We start from the raw sequence: 14756 nt of genomic DNA, 5'->3' as shown, positions 1-14756 counted from the left end.
CTCATGCGTTTCGCATTTTAAACCTACAGTAAATAGCCACACTCGGTGAACCGGTTTTGTACTGTTAAACCTGTTTCACAACATTCACAACCCTATAGTGATCTAAATAGAACTATAGGTCGTCTGGATGTTGCTGCTGCATTGTAAATTCCTGATCATAAACTCTGCCCAATGAATATTTAATGGATACAAAACAACAACAAAAAACAGTTTTCCCCCCGACTCCTCTGTATATTATCTGTGCTTTGATCCTTCTTTGTAATTCTAGAGTATGGAGATCCAGCATTTTCCTTTAAAGGGAATGTGTCGCAAATTGAACCTTTTTTTTTTAAGTGTCGTTACTTATTTCTATTACATTTTTTAAGTTTTTTGCTGTATTTTTTTTTTTTTTTCTGTATGGTGGAATGTATTAAAAATTTAATTATTATTTGACATGTTTTCCAATGTTGGCCACCAGGGGGAGCACTTCCCAGAATTACAGCAAGGTGAATAAGGCAAAGAAACCTGACTCACAGCTGCTGTAAATGTGGGAGGGAACCTCACTCCCCCTCTCACAAGCCAGGTAAAGGTGTCTTCAAATTGCTAAGCAGTGTCCGGCATATTGGGTGTGATTCTGCAGCTGGAAGAAGTTATAGGACACACCAAAAGGCTAAGTGTATGTTCACACGCTTACTAAACAAAAGGAAAACCGCTCATGATTTTCAGCCATTTTTTAATCAAACTCGCGTTTTTTAACGGACGTTTTTGGAGCTGTTTTTCTATAAAGTCAATGAAAAACGGCTCCAAAAACGTCCCAAGAAGAGATGTGCACTTCATTTTGGTCGGGCGTCTTTTTACATGCCGTTTTTGGAAAACTACCACGTAAAAAACGCCCTGTCGGAACAGAACGCCGTATTTCCCATTGAAACCAATGGGCAGATGCTTGTAGGCGTTCTGCTTCCGATTTTTCAGCTGAAAACATTGTGTGAACATACCCTTAGGGTATGTGCACACGATAACTGCATTTACGTCTGAAATGACGGAGCTGTTTTCAGGAGAAAACAGCTCCTGCATTTCAGACGTAATTGCTCGTACTCGCGTTTTGCGAGGCGTCAATTACGGCCGTAATTTGGAGCTGTTCTTCATTGAATTCAATGAAAAACGGCTCAAATTCTGTCCCAAGAAGTGTCCTGCACTTCTTTGCCGAGGCTGTTATTTTACGCGCCGTCTTTTGACAGCGACGCATAAAATTACAGGTCGTCGGCATAGTACATCGGCAAACCCATTCAAACGAATGAGCAGATGTTTGCCGACGTATTGGAGCCGTCTTTTCAGGCGTAAATCGAGGCGTAAGACGCCTCGTTTACGCCTGAAAATAGGTCGTATGAGCCCAGCCTTAGAATGATGAAAGTGAAGTGAATGACTTTTCAGTTGACCGGTTCACACGCCGTGTATTTGACATGATTTTTTTTGCACATTTTACGTGCAAAAAAAACACATAAAAAAACGCTTGATTACACTTGAATTTGCGTGTTTGGGGGATTTGTGTGTTTGTGGGGGGGGGGGTTGCTCGCCGCTGATTCTTCAAAACAGCTGATAAGCGGCTATGAAGTATCAGCGGCGCCCGTGCACACTACTCTCTGCCACACACACACGGGAAAAGTCTTAAAGGGGTCGCCAGGAAAACATGGCGCCGCACCTGTCCTCAGGTCGTGTGTGGTATTACAGCTCTGTCCTATTCACTTCAATGGAGGTGAACCGCAATACCAGACACAACCTGAGGACAGGTGCGGCGCTGTGTCTCCAATCCGGACACCCCTTCTGTCCTGAGATGACCCGACGGGGGAGGCAGGTGTCAGCCACCCATCGCCATCACTGCAGACAGAACCACACAACGGCATGAGGGCAGGGCTTGTCCTGAGTGCACGGTCTCTTGTTATGGACAGATTTATAGTCACATGAACCCCGTCTGATGAATCGGTAACCTAGGTCTGATCACATGACAGAGGGGGTCACCAAAAACCCTGTGCACCCTCAGCCCGTCCATCCAGCCCTTTCCTGGTTATATCTGCGTCTGGGAAAGCTGGGTGACCACCATTACCCCTCCTACTGGAGTGTGTTTGGGGATTTGACTAATGAACCTCTCACCTCTCACACTCCAGTGGGAGGGGTAATGGTGGTCACCCAGCTTTCAGAGACCCCTGAACGGTAAATCTCTCTAGTTGCGGGATTAAATCCAACCTGACTGATTTTTTTGGTTTTCTGTGACCGGAGTCATCGGCAAACTTTTGGGCAGTCCCTATAGATGTAAGATGGTTTATTGATTCCATCAAAAAATAATGGGATCTTATATATGACCATTTTTAACCAAAGGGAGTGTATTTCTTACTTTTTCTTTTACTTTGACTGTCCTATAAAATGGTGCGCTTTTCTAATGACCTTTAAACTTACAGAACATTTTCCTCTATGATAAAAATACATAATTGACCAGTAAATGCACGAGGTCCTTGAGTTGTCCTTCTGTTCACCCATTTCTTAGTTATATTGTGCCGAAAAACTGTCTCTTAAGCTCCCGCAAGAGTTGCTGACCAGCTTTCCCATACTTCTAAATGACAAATCTGCCCAGTTCTATAGTAATAAACCCGCTGCGTGTGCACTACCTCTGTAAACATCACTTTCTAAATATATTTTTGGTTTCAAATGTTTTTGTATTTCCTCCTAATTTGCTCTCCGAGTATTCTGAGTAAGGTAAGACTTTCATGTTGCCCTTTGGTGGTCAGTTGTGAAAATATGTGTTTGAGAAAGCTGAAAGGCTAACCCCCTCTGTAACTCGGAGAGCACGTGCTTTCTGTGATTTTCTTGTCATTCATCTATTCAGATGTCCATACACTTCTTTTTGTAGTATTGCTGTTGTGATTGACTGTAGGTGTGCTGTGGCCTTGCTGTCATGTGGTTGTTTTAAGCTGCTCGTTGTCCCTGTATGGGGACTTCCAAACCCCTTGGTCGTTTGACCACTGGAGGAGTCGCCAGGAGAGAAATGGCTCTAGATGTGTTTGGCTGATTTATTTTCCTACCTCCTCCATAGGAGTCAAGGCTCTATCCACATTGGGTTAGGGGCATCAGGGTAAACAGGGAGGCGTGCTGCCGACGCGATAATGTATGCGATTGGAGCATCGACCGCTCGTCCCAATCCACAGCTTTGTGTGACCGGAGCAAATGAGCGCCGATCAACGATGTCTCGTTGATTGGCGCTCGCTGCCCCGCCCGCTTATCGGCCAGTGTAAAAGGGCCTTTAGTGAGGACTATGGATGATGAAGAGCAATATGGAAAATGTAATTCAAACTACTGAGCGATCAAGGAAAGGGGGAAAGGGGGGGAAAAGACACATGGAGCAGAGTGGAGAACATAATAGGCATAAGCTTTTCTGATCTGAACTCGCTTTCTGCTGAAGGTGTGCATGGTGGAGTGGGGCCCCATTCTATGTTTTGCTACGGAACCGATTGTGTCTTGTTAAAGTGCCGTACACGTTAGATTGATGTCAGGTGAACCTGCCGATTTTAGAAAGGTTAGATATGTAGGACTGTATGCACCTTGTGCTAGTATCTAATGTCACTTTGTACACAGCAGAAGACATTTACCATCAGACCATGAGATGCTAAAGTATTCGCTTTTCTGTTCACTTCTATGTAGTAGCCATTAACATTCTGTTTATTTCACAGTTGACCAAAGCATGTTTCAGAACTCAAATGCAACACACATGCCAAACCTACAGCCAAGCTCTTCACTAAGTCAGTTGGCAAAACCCACTCAAGTTAACTCGGATCTGCCAGGGATTGGCATTTTGGCAGGCAGTACCCAGCACTTAAAGAACCTGGGAAAGGCAGTCGGAGCCAAAGTGAATGATTTGCTACGAAGAAAAGAAACTGACCGAGGGGATATTGGTATCACAGAAGTCAACAAGAACGTAGCCTCTGTACTGGCCAATAAAGAGCGGACGCTCAGTCTTGGGGATGAAGAAATGTGAGTCCTAGTCCTTTATTGCATTGATTGTATAGATATAATTAAAATTAAACTCCACTCCAATCCGTCCTAATTTTAAAGATCAAGTCCTGATTTAGACTTTAACGTGAGTGTCCACCTTTTGACACCATATCACTTTTAAATTCAAACTCTTTGCTGGTTCGTTTTTTTTTTTTTAATATATCTTTATAGTAATCTGGGCTCTATTTTTCTGATACAGAGTTCGGAACCTACTTCATAGACATAGAATTGTATTGTTTCTTTTTATCTGCATTCATTTGCCACTAGAGGGCGCTTTCTGCATACTGTTTTATTATTGAGTTCAATTAATCAAGAATATGCAGCAAGCTCCCCCTAGTGGTGGATACAGGTAGCCAGAATGTTAAAGAGGATCTGTCACTAGGTTAGTAATGCCCTATCTCCGAGCTAATCTAATAGGCGCTGTCACACTGATAATACTGGTGGAAATTGTGTGCCAAAAAGTTTTTTATTTTAAAAGTTATGAGCTTTTTTTTTCTAAATATGCAAATGAGGCTATACTAGACAAGTGGGTGTCCACACTCGCGATTCCCCTGAGGTGGAGCTTCCTCACAGCCTCTGACACTGTCCTATCAGCATGAAGCTGCTTCACACAGTGTGGGAGACTGAGGCTGGAAGGAAGGGGGATCAGGTATAGAGAATCCATGTAACATGGATCCTGAATACACTTATGTGCATGAGGTTTGAAATATAGAACAAGACCAGATAAAAATAGATTAAAACTATTCTCCATTCTTACAAAGCAGTTCCTCACACATATGCCTGGAAGCTATTTCACGTTGAACGGTAATTGTTGTATACACATTGTAATTTGTTATGGGCGTGTTTTAGCAGCAGATTTATTTTCATTCCCTTTTATGTCTTTTGCTGAGATTCTGTAATGAATGGTATTCTGTTCACTTTCATAGATCCAAGTTTATTGAGAATTTCCCCCGACTTGAACCTCCTCCACCAGTAATAAAAAAGAGAGTTTCCCGAGCTTTGAAGACCACTCAAGACATGATGATCTCTTCCAACCCTATATTGAGCAGTCCAGAAAAGCGAGCTATTTCTCCTGCAGTTAGCTTGGATTTGGCAATTGATATAACTTCTGAAAATGTCACTGAAATCCTTGATTCTCAAACACCCAAATGCCTGCCAGATACATTGTCCAATGGAAAAGCTGAGGGTGATATTTCGGATCCTACAGAGAAGCAAAATGAAGTCTTTCCTGAAATAGCACTGTCTGTCCCTGACATTATTCACAAGGAGTCTTCTGACACAAATCTCCGGGAATCCTCTCACAACTCTGTCACAACCTGCATCAGTCAGGAAGACCTTATAGAAGGCCAAGACCATCATTCTGAATGGAGTCCTTGGCCAAGAAAATCAACTTTAGATAATGAGGGTCCTCATCCAGACTTACTGTCCTTTGAGTAGAATATTTTTATTGTAAAACTTTTTTTTTAATAGTCTCATCACTGGAAACCGCTTGTATGTGGGATTTACTCGGCCCTGCCCATAGCGGTGCATAGGTAATATTTTCATATGATCAAATATACTGTGATTTTGCTACAAAACGACAGTGAGATGCAATTTCTGCACATTACTAGTATTTAGGCTGTCCAATGACTGTTATATTATTACACGTCAATGTGCTAAACCAATGGGGGGGGGGGATTAATTCCATGTATGCCTTTGTTCACACTGAGTTTCCATGATGAGTTCATGATTTATTGTATATAATAGAATAGGGTAGGTTCACCTCTGAGGGTCAGTCTGTGTGCAAGTTGTCAAACATTTCATGTTCTTAAACCAGCCTAGCCTATCTTCTGTAGTGGTTTTTTTTTTTTTATAACTTTTAGTTCTTTGCACCATTAGATTTGCCTCACATTTGGACTATATAGTAGAAGCCACGTAATGGGGAAGATTTATTAAAAGTAGAGCAGTTGCCCATATCAACCAATCAGATTTCAGCTTTATTTTTCTTAAGAGGCCCTTTTAGAGAATGAAAGCTTAAAGGCAATGTAAACCTTTTGGAGTGTTATTTGTTTGTTTTTACAAGAATGTATTATTTGATTGTAAACCACTTTTAAATTTATTTTTTTTTTAAATTAAAATGAGTTTTTATTTTTGGAGCTACAGCTTCTATGTATCCTGAATACGTAGAAGCTGTATCTTGCCGTCTATCTTTCATGTCAGCAGGACTGCCAGCTTCAGTGAACGCTGGTCTGGCATGCAGGATCCACCTGTTATCGATCACCTCTAAGTTCATGGGGTTAGATGTGGTTGATAACAGGTGGATCCTGCGTGTCAATACAGTTTTATGAAAATGAAGAAAAAATTACTTCAAAGGTTTACATAGCCTGTGATCCTAATTGGTTGCTTTTTCTTTGCAGTAGTTGTCATATCCCCCATTGTCTTTTACAAGACTTGCAGAGGGTGTTTGGGAGAACTTTTGACATCACATTATTCTTCTAAAAACTGATGATCGTATGAAAACATAAAAAAAAAAAATTACAATTCTCTAACCTAAAGCGGCATCCAGAAAACAAGTAGACTTGACCTTCGTGCCTGCCACAGAGGAATGTATATTACTGTCAGGTGTGTATCTGAAGTGATGGCTTCACACTGGGTTAGTCATGGGTTCCTGCTGATTTTCATGATCTAGATAAGCAGAAAAGCATCACGCATTCAACTAGTGAATCAGCCATAACTTTAAAACCACCTGCCTAATATTTTGTAGGTGTTACCAAAACCAGTCAAACCAGTTGAGGCAAGGACTCCACAAGACATCGGAAGATGTCCACACCTTCGTCATGTACTTCAATCCATTCCTACACTGCAAAAACTGTTCATCAGGGCACACAATCCTGCTGAAAGAGGCCACTGCCATTAGGGAATACCATTGTAAAGAAGGGGTGTACTTTGTCTGAAACAATGTTTAGGTAGGTGGTACATGTCAAGGTAACATCCACATGAATGGCAGGACTCAAGGTTTCCCTCCAGAATATTGCTCCGAGTATCACACTTCCTGCGCTGTCTCTTCTTCTGTAGATAAACGACATGCACACCCCTGGCCATCCACATGATGTAAAAGAAAAACGTGATTTATCAAACCAGGCCACCTTCTCCCATTGCTCCATAGTCCAGTACTGAGGCTCACATGCCCATAGTAGACACTTGCAGATAGGGGTCAGCATGGGCAATCTGGCGGGTCTGTAACTACGCAACCCCATACGCAGTAAGCAGAGACACCGTGTCTGTTCTGACACCTTTCTATCATGGACATCGGTAACTTTTTCAGCAATTTGTGTTACAGTAGCGCTTCTGTGGGATCAGACCAGACGGGCTAGCCTTTGTTCCCTATGCGCATCAATGACCCAGTCGTTAGAATCTGACTCTTGTCAAAGTTGCTCAGGTCCTTACACTTGGCTGTTTTTCCTGCTTCCTGATACCTCAACTTGAAGAACTGGCTGTTCACTTGCTGCCTAATATATCTGGCCCTTTGGCAGGCGACGTTGTAACAAAATAATGAATGTTATTCACTTCCGTCAGTGGTTTTAATGTTAGCACGCACGCACACCTTTCCATTCTGAATCCATAAGCATTAAAATGGAGTTGCCCCCCTTCCCCTCCCCCATTGCAGGTAAAGCCTCTTCCACTAGCCTGGGATGACTTTCTACAAGACTTGGAATGTGTCTGTGGTAATTTTTTACTATTCATCTAGAAGATCATTTGTGAGGTCAGACACTGATGTTGGACAAGAGGGCCTGGCTTGCAGTCTCTGTTCTAGTTCATCTCAAAGGTGTTCGATGGGGTTGAGGTCAGAGCTCTGTGCGGACCTTTTAAGTTATTCTACACCAAACTCGCACGACCATGTATTTATGGATCTTGCTTTGTGCACTGTGGCACAGTTATGCTGGAACAGAAAAGGGCCTGCCCAAAACCGTTCCCACGAAGTTGGAAGCATACAATTGTCCAATATGTCTTGGTATGCTGAAGCATTAAGATTTCCCTCCACTGAAGCTGAGGGGCCTAGGCCAACCCCTGAAAAACAACCCCATTATTATCCCTCCACCAAACTTTACAGCTGGCAAAATGCATTCAGGCAGGTAAAGTTCTCCTAGCATTTACCAAACCCAGATTTGTCCATCAGATTGCCAAATAGAGTAGCGTGATTCGTCACTCCAAAGAACATGTTTCCACTGCTGGCGGCGTGCTCTATACCACTCCAACTGGCGCTTGGCATTGTGCTTGGTGATGTAAGGCTGGCATGCAGGTGCTCAGCCATGGAAACCCATGCCCAAAAATAATTTTGTAGTATAAACCCTACATTAAGTTTACGTGCCTGTATATACCAATGTGCCTTTTATACTGCATTGCCTTAGATTTTGTGTGATAATCTCTCGAACTGAATAACGGTTAATGAATTAAGAACAGTTATACATATATACAATTTACACCTTGATGCAAATAAATACATTGTTTTTACTCCTCTTGTACTGATCAGAAGTTATATGCTGTATTATAGGCAAGAGCTGCATTCTGAATTCTACTGGTTGCCACTAGAATCTGTCAGCATTGTAAAACCATCGTTAACCACTTACAGATTTATCCTTACTTACCTTTCCTCATATCTCAATATATCCTGAGATGTGTGGCGTGAGATGACCAGCTTTGGGGACAAAAAAATTATTTTGTGATACTCTGTCACGACAGGTCTGTGTGTGGCCACTCAGTGGTTGTGTCTGTCAAGGGTTTTGCTAGAATGTCATAATATTGTATGGAATTTGTTTCATAAGAAATTGGAGTCCTTAATTAAATTCAATCAAAGGTAAGTGTGGACACTTCTGTAGCTGGATCTTTGCAATGCTGTGCATGCCTGGTGTAAACTATGGGGGAAGGGACATCTATTAAGACTGGCCTGTGGTGCAGCATGTTTATGTTCCTCAACTTGTCTCCTACATTTAGAGAAGTATGGCATATGCTACATCTGGCATTGTTTTCGGGCACTTTTTTTTAATGAAGAGTAGAGGTAAAACCTGGTAAATCTGTTGCATGGAGATTAACTGTGAAGCTCCGACCACTCATTCTAACACTATTTAAAAATGTTGCACATGTTAGAACGAGCCCTGGAGCAACTTTTTCTGTCTATGTAGCCATCTATCTTATATGGTAATTAGACCAAGTACCATATTTTTCAATGTGTTTATGTACAGCAGAAGGCTCCAGTCAAAGTATAGTGGCCGAGCTGCAGTACTGCAACTCTGATCCTATTCACTTGATTCACTTAATTTCTAAAATAATTTGTTGATCTGCCCCTTTTTGTAAGCTACGCCTCCTCTTCCCCAACCATGGCATGGGCAGTGTCAAAGACCCTACGTTTTTTAATGCAAATTGCAACTTTTGGCCCTTTTTGTAACTTTTCCATGCCAGTTTCACCCCCAGAGTGGTATTTTCACGCACCTTTAAATGAAGCTCCTTTGAGCTGTACTTGTCAACTTGTTAACTATCCAGCCACTTGTTGGTTGGGTCACCTGGCTTTCAGAAACCGATACAAAGTATGGCTGTCACCCAGCTTTCCATTAGGGTATGTGCACACGGTGAGAGGCTTTTACGGCTGAAATGACAGACTGTTTTCAGGAGAAAACAGCTGCCTCGTTTCAGCCGTAAAAGCTCCTCCTCGTATTATGCGAGGCGTCTGAGACGCTTGTAATTCTTGAGCTGCTCTTCATTGAGTTCAATGAAGAACGGCTCAAATTACGTTGCAAAGAAGTGCCCTGCACTTCTTTGCCGAGGCAGTCAATTTACGCGTCGTCGTTTGACAGCTGTCAAACGACGACGCGTAAATGACAGGTCGTCTGCACAGTACGTCGGCAAACCCATTCAAATGAATGGGCAGATGTTTGCCGACGTATTGTAGCCCTATTTTCAGGCGTAAAACGAGGCATAATACGCCTCATTTACGCCTGAAAATAGGTCGAGGGGAACCCAGCCTTAGTCAGGCAGATTTGCTGTCCAGCAATCTGTAAAAGCGGAGTGACATTTCCTATAGGAGCTTTTGGGCAGCTTTATTGGTTGTCACAAAGCTCTACCAGAAACAGATGTAACTAATAAACAGCTGAATGGAATTATTATTATTTAATTTACTACTATGTTAATTTGGGGGTGGAGTTGGGTATTAAGCATTTAATTTCATTGCTATTTAATTTAGAATAGTCCCCCTCACTGATTCTTTACTCACGATATCATTGACGTTCTGATGGCAAATATACAAAGAATACATTATTAAACATTACCAGTAATTTGCTTCTGAAAAACAAATCTGGACTTAGTGGAACATTTGAGGTTTTTGTTTTTTATTATTATTCAGTATTCTAGGCGAGAGGAAATTATGTCAATGTTGTCTTTAGTAATTTAACATGCCATGTAATATCGGAGATTCAGACACAGCGAGTGAAGTGAGATATTCAAGTCATTTACACAAACTCCATTTTTTTTTTTTTTTTTAGTGAGTCTTAAAGTAAACCGTCTCGTACGGTACGTATCCGAGATGCGTTCTAGAACTGAGCATGAACGGTAATGTAGAATAATCTGTTATTTTGGTCCTATTTTCCATTTCATGCCAAGAGCAGCTATTGTAGTAAAGTGCAGGGATGGGCAATTCTGCTCACTGACGTTATCGTGAAACTCCCATGATGCTTTGTGGCGATGAGTCTGGTTATTCATTTTGGGAGAGGTCCTGTCTAAAGGTTGCTTATCCCTTCCCATGGTGATTCATCGATGACTCCTTTCAGACATTAAGTCAGAAATATTTGATATTTAGAGTAGTCATATCAGATTTTGTATTTTATTTGGTAGTGGATTACCAAATGTTTGAAGCCTTTTTAAACTCCTGTAGTTAACTGCAATATCCCACGGCCTCGCAAAAACTCGAGCGCTAGGAAGCTGCGATACCAAAAGTTGTTTGATGAGGTCCTCACACCACAGCAGCTTTCCCTTCACCTGCCTGTTACATTCAGGTAACTCCAGTCACTTGTAAAAAAATTTTTTTATACCTGACAAAATAATGGCGCTGCGGAGTACATTCTAAAGGGCTTTTGCACGAGTCTGTACGACTTCCTAGGGAAGCAATGCTTCGATGGGAGAATGTCTCCGTCAATACAGCATCCAATAGAGCGTTTTTGTTTTTTAGTCAACTTTGGACAGAATCCGTATTAAATCTGCGGTCTACAGAGCTACAGTAAAGGCCTCTATGGCAGCCCTATTACTGCTCTGTAACACTCCAATGATAAGCTGGTGATAGATACAGATTCTTGCCCCGATCCAGCATTCTATAATTTATTTTTTTTTGCAATTGGGACACTTTGGGAAAGAGGAAAAGACCAAGTAATAATTTCCAGAATATGAACAGTTATGAAAGATCGTTCATATAATTGGAAAAAAATCACCTTTACAATTGTCCAAGAAAGATACACATTGGGCCTTCTGCTCTAGTGTGAAAACATTACAGAACAATTACCCATATTTTAGTGTTGTAGACTCTTGAGTAGAAGGCTGGGTTCACACCAGCGCTTGGAATTCTGTTGTTCCACTCCGTCAGAGCAGAGCAAGGGAAAAACCAAATGCGCGGGTTCTGTTGCATCTCGGACACCATCGGCGGCCGACGGAACCCATTGACTTTAATCGGTTCCTTCGGGGTGTCTGTGGTTTTACCGGAAACAATAGTCAAGTGTGTTTTTGCAATTTGTTCCGGTATTCTCGGCCGGATCTGCGACGGAGTCCCCTAGTGGAGCCGCCAAAGCAGATGTGAATAAGGTCTAACATGTGAAGTGAGAGCCGACTCTCTGAAAATTCAGTTGTCCCTGCAGTTTACCCAGACTTTTACAAGAGTTTAGCCTCATTCAGAGGGGTGTATTGTACCTGTGTTTATTCCGGATGTAACATCCTAACCTCCCTCATTTCTACTGGACCTAAGTTACACCACCATAGAGATCTAGGCTACTGTAAGTTCGGTTCAGAACTACAGGGGTCCCGGTGTTACATCTCTAATATGGACAGGGTCCCCCTCCCTTCCCTTCTAAACAGCACCACATTTTGTAGCCCGAACAAGGCACTGATCTAAATGTTCATAGCTTACTCTGCTAATAACTACACTAAAGTCCGGTCTAATTCCGATATGACACCATTTATGTATGCACTGTTTCTGTATTGTACCCATCATATCAGCAGCATAGAAGCTGGCACTGTACACGGCACATTGGCAGGACCATGTGGGAAAAATATTTTTATGTAAAACTTTTTCAATATGATATAGAAGGGTAAATAAAACTATAATGCTTGTTTGTCCTTATGAGAGTTATAACATTTATCTACTGATTGACAGTATATGGTGTATTTATGCTTTTATAGAAGGAAGTTCTTTATAATCTTTCATATATGAACCGCTCAATAAATATAAATACAGGCTGTTGGCCTTTGTTGTAACTATTTGTTGAAGGAGAAGAAGAAAAATGATGGCGAAAACTGCATTAGTTTCACTATTTAATATTTGAGAAAAAAAAGGAATGGGACAAAATCCTAGATTGACATTTGCAGAAATGACCATACCGAAAACACAATTGTCAAAAACGCTCCCCGCGTTATGTAACGTTCCCGTCTGGTCCGCAATAGACCCGTACCTGTTCCACCTTCCTGTTGTGAGTCTTTTGAATGTTCCAGATATTGTGTGTGTAAGATTCCTCCAGAGTAAGCAACCACCAGGCCCAAGGCCAGAAAATGTAATTTTCGGTAGTTGTCAAATGTAAAAAATGAACTACCACTCCTGAGGAAGTTCCATACAAAGCTTCTTTGTGCTGTCAACACCCTTCCACCATGATGTTCTTGTGCACAAAAATAAGTTTATACAGGAAGATAGTCATCTAGGGACATGTATTAGGAAATTCAGATATACAGCGAGAGGTGGAGACATATTTATCCCACCTGCCATTTCAGCTACAGAATGAGGCAAATTTGCTTTTCAAAACTAGTGAAAATTTGGTGGAAAAGATCAGGGACTTGTATACTTAGTGGCCACTTTATTAATTACACCTTCCCGATGCTGTGTAGGACCCCCCCCTTTGCCCTCAGAACAGGGTGTATTAGTTGTGGCATGATGTACAAAAAGACAATGATTCAAGTAGTCCCAATACTTGGGTATGGCACTTAAATGATGCTCAGACAATGTTAGGCTGGATTCATCCACTGCGTTTGTTTTTGTTTTTTTTCTTGCTGTTCATCTGTAAAACCATGAATACACACTTAGCATTTGCTTTTTTTTTTTGTAGTCTCCCGAAGGGGAAGATGGAAAAAAAAAAAAAAGCTCTGGTTGTGGTGTCTTGCTCTATAGGGTTGTTTTTTTAATGTACCACATGCACAATTATTTTTTTACATATATATATATAATAGAAAAAAAATGCATTCATCCAGTATTTTGACACTGTTCATTACATTGTAACATCTGGCCGCTACTTCTGGTAATCACTAAAACCAGGTAACGTCTGATTCATGTAAACAATCCCTTATGGGTAAAGGGGCCTCAAACAAACTTTACTGCAAATTGCTGCCTTTTATTTTCAAGGAAGATGTTGAATTACCTCATGTTTAAAGGAAACCTGCTAACAATTAGTATCCTCTTCTCTTAGCCCCACCCGTAACAACCTTTACCCTACTTTGCAGTTGGTTATACAAGTAAAGTCCTGTGCTGGATCATAGGAAGAGGGTGAATGTTTTTGAAGCTTTAACCAAACCTCAAGAACTGGTTACCAGTGAAACGCACCGTCTAGATGTGTTGCAGTGCGTATCTGTATGCTGCGCGTCTTCTGTATCGTATCCGGACATATTTTTCATACTGCTCCACATCATATCATCTAACTATGCAATTGCACGTCATATACCCACAAGCCTAGTGCTATGGGATATGATCAGACTTTGTAGGGAGAGGTAGCGTTTTTTTAGCATATGACTTTAAAGTAGAATTTTTTTTTAAAATGCAATTATTAATACTTAAAGAGGCTCTGTCACCAGATTTTGCAGCCCCTATCTGCTATTGCAGCAGATAGGCGCTGCAATGTAGATTACAGTAACGTTTTTATTTTTAAAAAAACGAGCATTTTTGGCCAAGTTATGACCATTTTTGTATTTATGGAAATGAGGCTTGCAAAAGTCCAAGTGGGCGTGTTTAAAGTAAAAGTCCAAGTGGGCGTGTATTATGTGCGTACATCGGGGCGTGTTTACTACTTTTACTAGCTGGGCGTTCTGATGAGAAGTATCATCCACGTCTCTTCAGAACGCCTAGCTTCTGGCCGTGCAGACACACAGCGTGTTCTCGAGAGATCACGCTGTGTCGTCACTCACTTCCTGCATCGTGTCGGACGAGCGAGGACACATCGGCACCAGAGGCTACAATTGATTCTGCAGCAGCATCGGCGTGTGCAGGTAAGTCGATGTAGCTACTTACCTGCAAACGCTGATGCTGCTGCAGAATCAACTGTAGCCTCTGGTGCCGATGTGGCCGACACGATGCAGGTCCTGGGGCAGGAAGTGAGTGACGTCACAGCGTGATCTCTCGAGAACACGCTGTGTCTGCACTGCCAGAAGCTGGGCGTTCTGAAGAGAAGTGGATGATACTTCTCGTCAGAACGCCCAGCTAGTAAAAGAAGTAAAAACGCCCCGATGTACGCACATAATACACGCCC

The 14756-nt window shown here is 41.8% G+C and overlaps 1 protein-coding gene across 3 annotated transcripts in view; it reads left to right on the top strand.

Annotated features, from left to right (window-relative positions):
- The window catches only part of LOC142657851 (carboxyl-terminal PDZ ligand of neuronal nitric oxide synthase protein-like), a 68638-nt gene extending 62388 nt beyond the window's left edge, over positions 1-6250 (top strand). For all 3 annotated transcript variants that reach the window (XM_075833316.1, XM_075833315.1, XM_075833314.1), the window contains exons 11-12: positions 3699-3999; positions 4947-6250. In XM_075833316.1, the coding sequence (XP_075689431.1) occupies positions 3699-3999; positions 4947-5457 (812 nt within the window). In that variant the 3' untranslated portion in view covers positions 5458-6250. The remainder of the gene's footprint in view (positions 1-3698; positions 4000-4946) is intronic.
- Positions 6251-14756: the final 8506 nt, after the last annotated feature.

The sequence above is a fragment of the Rhinoderma darwinii genome, chromosome 7, assembly GCF_050947455.1.
Source record: "Rhinoderma darwinii isolate aRhiDar2 chromosome 7, aRhiDar2.hap1, whole genome shotgun sequence".
Lineage (NCBI taxonomy): Eukaryota > Metazoa > Chordata > Amphibia > Anura > Rhinodermatidae > Rhinoderma > Rhinoderma darwinii.
The sequence above is the reverse complement of the archived record's forward strand: the minus strand, read 5'-3'. Positions and strand labels throughout refer to the sequence as shown.